Genomic DNA, 8,643 nt, shown 5'->3' with positions numbered 1-8,643 from the left:
TCCCAGCTCCCCCCTGCAGCAGCAACAGGTGCTCAGTATCCTTCATGCCAACCCCCAGCTATTGGCTGCGTTCATCAAACAGCGGGCTGCCAAGTACGCCAACTCCAACCCGCAGCCCCTCCCCGGGCAGCCGGGCCTGCAGCCCCCCGCTATGCCAGGTCAGCAGGGGGTCCACTCCAGCCCCGCCATGCAGAACTTGAACCCCATGCAGGCAGGTGTCCCGAGGGCTGGCCTGCCCCAGCAGCCCACGCAGCAGCAGCAGCTCCCGCCACCCATGGGCGGGATGAGCCCACAGGCTCAGCAGATGAACATGAATCACAGCACCATGCCCTCGCAATTCCGAGACATCTTGAGGCGACAGCAGATGATGCAGCAGCAGCAGCAGGGAGCGGGGCCAGGGATGGGCCCGGGGCTGGCCAACCACAACCAGTTCCAGCCTCCCCAGGGCGTGGGCTACCCTGCCCCGCAGCAGCAGCCGCCACCGCGAATGCAGCATCACATGCAGCAGATACCACAAGGGAGCATGGGACAGATGGGCCAGCTCCCGCAGGCCCTGGGAGCAGAGGCGGGAGCCAGTCTGCAGGCCTACCAGCAGCGGCTCCTTCAGCAACAGATGGGCTCACCGGCCCAGCCCAACCCCATGAGCCCCCAGCAGCACATGCTCCCGAGTCAGGCTCAGTCCCCGCACCTCCAAGGCCAGCAGATCCCGTCTCTCTCCAATCAAGTGCGATCTCCCCAGCCTGTCCCTTCTCCGCGGCCTCAGTCCCAGCCCCCCCACTCCAGCCCTTCCCCACGGATGCAGCCTCAGCCTTCTCCACACCACGTCTCCCCACAGACCAGTTCTCCACATCCTGGACTGGTCGCTGCCCAGGGCAACCCCATGGAACAAGGGCATTTTGCCAGCCCGGACCAGAATTCGATGCTCTCTCAGCTCGCTAGCAATCCAGGCATGGCAAACCTCCATGGTGCGAGCGCCACGGACCTGGGACTCGGCACCGACAACTCAGACTTGAATTCAAACCTCTCACAGAGTACACTAGACATACACTAGAGACACCTTGTAGTATTTTGGGAGCAAAAAAAAAATTATTTTCTCTTAAGACTTTTTGTACTGCAAACAATTTTTTTGAATCTTTCTTAGCCTAAGAGACAATTTTCCTTGGAACACATAAGAACTGTGCAGTAGCTGTTTGTGGTTTCGAGCAAACATGCGAGATGAACCTGAGGGGTGATAGAATACAAAGAATATATTTTTGTTAATGGCTGGTTACCACCAGCCTGTTTTTTTTCCCTTGTGTGTTTGGTTCAAGTGTGCACTGGGAGGAGGCTGAGGTCTGTGAAGCCAACCACATGCTCCTGCCTTGCACCTCCAATAGGTTTTATTATTTTTTTTAAATTAATGAAAATATGTAATATTAATAGTTATTATTTACTGGTGCAGATGGTTGACATTTTTCCCTATTTTCCTCACTTTATGAAAGAGTTAAAAAAGAACATTTCTAAAACCAGAGGACAAAAGGGGTTAATGTTACTTTAAAATTCATTCTATATATATATAAATATATATAAATATATATTAAAATACCAATTTTTTTTCTCTGGGTGCAAAGACGTTCATTCTTTTAAAAATGTTTAAAAAAAGAAAAAAAAGAAAAAAAAAAAAAACCCCTTTGCTCCCCTCAAGTCAACTTTTGTGCTCCAGAAAATTTTCTATTCCGTAAGTCTGATCGTAAAAACTTCAAGTATTAAAGTAATTTGTACATGTAGAGAGAAAAATGACTTTTTTCAAAATATACAGGGGCAGCTGCCAAATTGATGTATTATATATATTGTGGTTCTGTTTCTTGAAAGAATTTTTTTCGTTATTTTTACATCTAACAAAGGAAAAAATTAAAAAGAGGGTAAGAAACGATTCCAGTGGGATGATTTTAACACGCAGAATGTCCCTGGGGTTTCTTCTGTGCTTGCTTTCTTCCTCCTTACCCTGCCCCCACCCCACACACACACACACTTTCTGTAAAACTTGAAAATAGAAAGCAAAAACCCTCAACTTGTAAATCATGCGATTAAAATTGATTACTTATAAATATGAACTTTGGATCACTGTATAGACTGTTAAATTTGATTTCTTATTACCTATTGTTAAATAAACCGTGTGAGACAGACCCCTGATTTTGTTTCACTTCTTGCGGTTGCATCTCTGTGTTGGAAACCATTGGTTTAAATGCCTGACATCTGGGATTTCGGGCGGAAGGTGAAAGCACTGGCTTAACAGCCCTCCCTAACTACTACGTGAAGTGATTTTGTGATAAGATAGATTTTGATAAATTCATCCAAAATTTTGGAAAAAGACTTGCCAGGGAAAAAGACAAGCACCAGCTAAACATTAATTGTATCCATTTGAATTGATACAAGCCTTTATCAGCTTGATACAGCTCCTTCTCTATGGTCCCCTATGTATGACCGCATGGTCGTCATTCAGTCACCCTCATCTTAAAGGAGTAAGAATGACCACCTAAGAGGAGTCATACCTGCTGAAGTCACAAGTAGCTCCACTGGAAGCTGGGGCAACAATACAGCCCTGTTCTCTGTGAAACACACTTTATTTTGCTGACTGCCAGCCAAGAAGTCCTGGGGGGATGAGGCTGTAGGAAAAGACACTCTGGAAATAAAACCCACAATGGGAAGGCTGAGAGAGACTAGCACAGAGTCTGGTACTGAGATGGGTGTTGAAAAACAGAAGGGGAACCGGCCCTTCCTCTGCAGAATATTACATCCACTGTGGACAAGTCTGAAAAGTCAGAAGGACCCTGGAGTGAGCTGCTCTGGCAGCATTTGGCAGGTCTTCCTTGTTACTCTAATAGAGCTTTAATTTACATTGACTCGATCATCTGCTAAAGGCTAAGGAAAGAAGACCCTCTTCAAGTACCTTAATTCAAACTCCTGTTTGGCCTTTCCACTAGTTTACTTGGTCTCAGCAAAAATAACCAGTATGTCCATGTGAGGTGGACCAGCACACTCAAGCACCCACCCCAGAAAATGTTAGCCAGTGTCCACCTGCCTCAGGTCAGTGGTCCAGCAGACATACGCGCAGCGCCTACGTTCTGTGCCAGGCCGGACGACACACGTGGATGCGGTGCAGCTTTGCCCTCAGGCTAGCCAGCTAGTGATCTAGAAGAAAAGACAGAATGATGCTTAAACAAGATAAAGTGGAAAGTCTTAAGCATTGTAAGCAGGGAACAGAGGAAGTAGGAGTAAAAGCTTGTGGCTATTGGGAAGTTTCTGGGGAGGACAGCACTTAAACTTTCCTTTGTGGGGACTATCCACAGCTTTGTGGGGGAGATGGATGGGATCCAAAGGAGAGAGGTGAGGACGGTCTCCGCCCCTGAAGAGAAGAGTCAGTTCCTACTGGGAAAAAAACAGCTTCAGGTCCCCATGACAGACCAGAGAGAAGATATGAGTGCCTGTTACAGAAAGGTCCCCAGTGTGGTCCCCACAACTAGAGACCCAGGGTAGATCTGAGCGCCCAACAAGGAAGATACTTAGAATTCCATCCATTTCCAAGCAGTGGATTCCCAGCCTAGGTAACCCTAGCTTCTTTGGCCAAATACAGCTGGATTGAAGTGTTAACATTCGCAATTTTGCAAGGAGGAAGTGGGGACAGAAATAATTAAATGGGGAGGAGGACACAAGCTGTCCTCGCCCAGGCCAGAGGCAGTGCTAGGGAGAGGAAAGATTGAATTAATACACAGCCAGGGATACAAGAAGGTGATTCCAGTGTTTCTGTGTATTGAAAATTACCACAATCAAAAGGTCTAAAAGGAGCCCCAGGTTTCCAATTGGGCTGTTTCTCGGACATCAGTCTAGGAAATGGGTGCAGCAGTGTCCAGGTGCTTTTTCATTTACTAGCTCACTGAATCCTCAAAACCAGCTCCAAAAGCTGACAAATGAGAAGACTGCAGCTTGGGTGTGTGCGCAAGGTCCTACAGCCAGAGCGAGCCAAAGGCTGCTGGACTCCAGCCCTGCCTTCCCCGGCATCCTTTCTCTCACTGCAGAGAAGCCCCGGTGACGGCTGACGACACAGGGCTGTATTCCAAACAAATCCAAAACACAGACTAAAAACTGAAGGGACAAAAACCAAGGAATAATAAACTTAAGTTCCAGGGTTCTCCAACCAGGGAACCTGATCTCTAGACAGTTTCCCGAAGTGTTAAGTTCAGGACGTAGTCATGCTGTTCAAGGAGCGCACAGGCCAGCATCAAAAAGGATAAAATGTTTAAGAATAAATTTAACAAAAGACATGCACAATTGTACACTGAAAACTACAGAACATCACTGAAAGAAATGAAAGACCTAAAGAAATAAAAGGACATCCTTGTTCATGGATCAGAAGACTGGGAAGACCACATATTGTTAAGAAAGTGCGGACATACCTTGTTTTATTGTGCCTCACTTTATTGCACTTTGCAGATACTCACTTTTTTTTTACAAGCAAGATTTGTGTAATCCCTACATCAAGCAAGTCTACCAACGCCAGTTTTCCAATGATATTTGCTCACTTCATTTCTGTGTCACATTTTGGTAATTCTCCCAATATTTCAAACTTTTTCATTATTATATTTGCTATAGCAAATAGAAGGGGGGAAAGCAGAAGCAGTAACATTTTATTTTCTTCGGTTCCAAAATCACTGCAGACAATGGTGACTGCAGCCATGAAATTTAAAAGATGCTTGCTCCTTGGAAGGAAAGCTATGACAAACGGTATTAAAAAGCAAAGACGTCTCTTTGCCAACAAAGGCCTGTACAGTCAAAGCTGTGGTTCTTCCAGCAGTCATGTATGGATGTGAGAGCTGGACCGTAAGGAAGGCTGAGCACCAAAGAATTGATGCTTTTGAATTGTGGTGCTGGAGAAGACTCTTGAGAGTCCTGTGGACAGCATGGAGACCAAATGAGTCAATCTGAAAGGAAATCAACTCTGAATATCCATTGGAAGGACTGATGCTGAGACTGAAGCTAAAGCTCCAAACTTTGGCCACCTGATGCAAAGAGCCGACTCACTGGAAAAGACCCTGATGCTGGAAAAGACTGAAGGCAAAAGGAGAAGGGGTGGCAGAGGATGAGATGGTTAGATAGCACTGCTGCCTCAAGGGACATGAATTTGAGCAAACCCTGGGACATAGTGAAGGACAGAGGAGCCTGGCGTGCTGCAGTCCATGGGGTAGCAAAGAGTTGGACACGACCTAGCAACTAAAGCGGAGAAGGCAATGGCACCCCACTCCAGTACTTTTGCCTGGAGAGTCCCATGGATGGAGGAGCCTGGTAGGCTGCAGTCCATGGGGTCGCTAAGAGTCGGACACGACTAAGCGACTTCACTTTCACTTTTCACTTTCATGCATTGGAGAAGGAAATGGCAGCCCACTCCAGTGTTCTTGCTTGGAGAATCCCAGGGACTGGGGAGCCTGGTGGGCTGCCATCTATGGGGTCGCACAGAGTCGGACACGACTGAAGTGACTTAGTAGTAGTAGTAGTAGTAGCGACTAAAGAACAAAATTGTGATCTATGATCAGTGGTCTTTGATGTTACTATTAAAATTGTCTTGGGAAACTACGAACTATGCCCATCTAAGATGGTGAACTGAATCCATAAATGTGCGTGGTCTGACTGCTCCACTGACTGGCCATCCCCTCATCTCTCTCCCTCTCCTCAGGCCTCCCCATTCCTTGAGACAAAACAATACTGAAACTGGGCCAATTAATAACCCTATGATGGCCTCTAAATGTTCAGGTGAAAGGAAGAGTCACACATCTCTCCCTTTAAAGCAAAAGCCAGAAATGATGGAGCTTAGTGAGCAAGATATGTCAAAAGCTAAGATTGGGCTGAAAGCTGGCCTCTTGCACCAAACAGATTAAGTTGTGAGCGCAAAGGAAAAATACTTGAGGGAACTTAACGTTGCTACTCCAATGAACACATAAATGATAAGACAGCAAAACAGCCTTACTGTTGATGTGGAAAACAAACTTTTAGTGATCTGGAAAGAAGATCAAACCAGCCCCAACAGTCCCTTAAGCCAAAGCCTAATCCAGAGAAGGCCCTACCTCTTTAATCTAGGAAGGCTGAGAGAGGTGATGAAGCTGCAGAAGAAAAATCTGAGGTCAGCAGAGACTGGTTCATGAGGTTTAAGAAACCACATCCGTGACACAGAAGTACGAAGTGAAATACCAAGTGCTGATGAAGAAGCTGCAGCAAGTTGTCCAGAAGATCTAGCTAAGATAATTAACAGCAGTGGTTGCACCAAACATTTTCGATGCAGATAAAACAGCAAATGAAGATGTGAAGAGCTGACTCATTAGAAAAGACCCTGATGCTGGAAAAGACTGAAGGCGGGAGGAGAAGGGGACAACAGAGGATGAGATGGTTGGATGGCATCACCGACTCAATGGACATGAGTTTGAGTAAACTCCGGGAGGTAGTGAAGGACAGGGAGGCCTTGGCGTGCTGCAGTCCATGCGGTCGCAAACAGTCGGAGACGACTGAGCGACTGAATAACAATAACAAATGAAGACACTATATAGGGTCTTCATAACTAAAGAGAAGTCAGTGCAATGCCTGGCTTCACATCTTCAAAGGACAGGCTGACTCCCTTCTTAGGGAATAACAGAACTGATGACTTGAAGTTGAAGCCTGGGCTCGTTTGCCATTCTGAATATTCTAGGACACTTGATAATTAGGCTAAATCTACTCTGCCTGGGTTCTATAAATGGAAAAACAAAGCCTGGATGATAGTACTCCTGTATAAATGTTGTTTACTGAATATTTTAAGCCCACTGTTGACATACTGCAAAGAAAAGAAGATCTCTTTCAAAATAGTGCTGCTTCTTGACAATGCACCTGGTCCCCCAGAGCTCTGGCAGAGATGTAATGAGATTACTATTGTCCTCATGCCTGCTGACATCCCTTCTGCAGCCTGCGGGTCAAGGAGTAACTCCTACTTTCAAGTCTTATTTTTAGGAAACACATTTCATAAGGTTATAGCTTCCACAGATAGTGATATTTCTCTGATGGATCCAGGCAAAATCAGCCGAAAGCCTTCTGGAAAGGATTCACCACTCTAGCTGCCAACAGATTCAAGGCAAGAGGTATTAACAGGAGTTTGGAAGATGATTCCAACCCTTGTGGATGACTCTGAGGCATTCAAGACTTCAATGGAGGGCTTCCCTGGTGACTCAGTGGTAAAGAATTCGCCTGCCAATGCAGGGGACATCGGTGCAATCCCTGATCCGGGAAGATCCCACAAGCCATGGAGCAATTAAGCCTGTGTGATACAGCTATTAAACCTGTGCTCTAGAACCCAGGAGCCACAGCTACTGAAGCCCGAGCTCCCTAGAGCCTGTGCTCCACAAGAGAAGCCATAGCAATGAGAGGCCCGAGCACCACAAGTGGAGAGTAGCACCTGCTCACCGCAAGTAGAGAAAAGCCCATGCAGCAACAAAGACCTAGAACAGCCAAAAATAAATAAATTATTTTTTTAATTAAAAAAAAAGACTTCAGTGAGAGGAAGTAACTGCAGAGGTGGTGGAAACAGCAAGAGAATGAGAAGTGGCACCTGAAGAAGTGACTGAATTGCTGCCACCTCATGATAAAATTTGGGTGAGGAGTTGCTTCTCATACATAAGCAAAGAAAGTCGTTTCTTGAGATGGAGCCTACTCTTAGTGAGGATACTGTGAAGACTGTTGGGCAACAGTGGGGTAGAAGATTACAGAAACCTAGGTGATAACAGTGGCAGAGCTTGAGAGGACTGACCCCAACTTTGAAGGAAATTCTACTGGGGGTAAAATGCTACCAAACAGCTGTGCATGCTACAGAGAAAGCATCTGGGAAAGGAAGAGTCACTTGATGATTCAAACTTCACTGTTGTCAATTTTAAGAAATAACCAGTCACCCCAACCACCCTGATCAACATCTCCACCAGCAAAATGGTTACAACTCACTGAAGGCTTAGATGGTTAGCATTTTTAGCAATAGTATAATTGTATACAATAGTATAATCTAACAATAGTATTTTTAAATGATTTACTTATTTATTTTTGGCTGCGCTGGGTCTTTTTTCTGCTGTGTATGGGCTTTCTCTTGTCGTGAGCGGGGGCTACACTTCATTGCAAAGCACAGGCTGTAGGTGAGCAGGCTTGAGTAGACGCAGTGCGTGGGCTTTGCTGCTCCAAGGCAATGTGGGATCTTCCCAGATCAGGGATCGAACCCGTGTCTCCTGCATTAACAGTCAAATTCTTAACCATGGGACCATGAGAGAAGTCTCACAATTTTAAAATTAAAAGATATGTACATTGTTTTTTAGCCATAATGCTATTGCACATGTAATAAACTATAGGACAGTGTAAACATAACTCTTAATTTTAAGAGTTAAGCACTAGGAAATAAACAAATTCATGTAACTCACTTTATGGCAATACTTGCTTTCCTGCGGTGGTCTGAAAACAAACTGTCAATATATCTGAGGTACGCCTATACTACTCTCCAACTAATCTACAGATTCAATGCAATCCCTATCAAGAAAATGTACTTTTTTTTTTTAGAAGAAATTGACATGCTGATCTTAAAATGCATATAGAAATGCAAAGGAGTCAGGG

The 8,643-nt window shown here is 45.3% G+C and overlaps 1 protein-coding gene across 1 annotated transcript in view; it reads left to right on the top strand.

Moving 5' to 3' along the window:
* Positions 1–2,165, top strand: part of EP300 (E1A binding protein p300) — a 64,122-nt gene extending 61,957 nt beyond the window's left edge. Inside the window, exon 33 of the mRNA XM_010830248.1 lies at positions 2–2,165. Coding sequence (XP_010828550.1) covers positions 2–1,051 — 1,050 coding nt within the window. The 3' untranslated portion in view covers positions 1,052–2,165. The remainder of the gene's footprint in view (position 1) is intronic.
* The last annotated feature ends 6,478 nt before the right edge of the window (positions 2,166–8,643 follow it).

Source organism: Bison bison, unplaced genomic scaffold, assembly GCF_000754665.1.
Source record: "Bison bison bison isolate TAMUID 2011002044 unplaced genomic scaffold, Bison_UMD1.0 scf7180017858886, whole genome shotgun sequence".
In the NCBI taxonomy this organism is placed as follows: Eukaryota; Metazoa; Chordata; class Mammalia; order Artiodactyla; family Bovidae; genus Bison; species Bison bison.
This window is presented reverse-complemented; position numbering and strand designations above follow the sequence as displayed.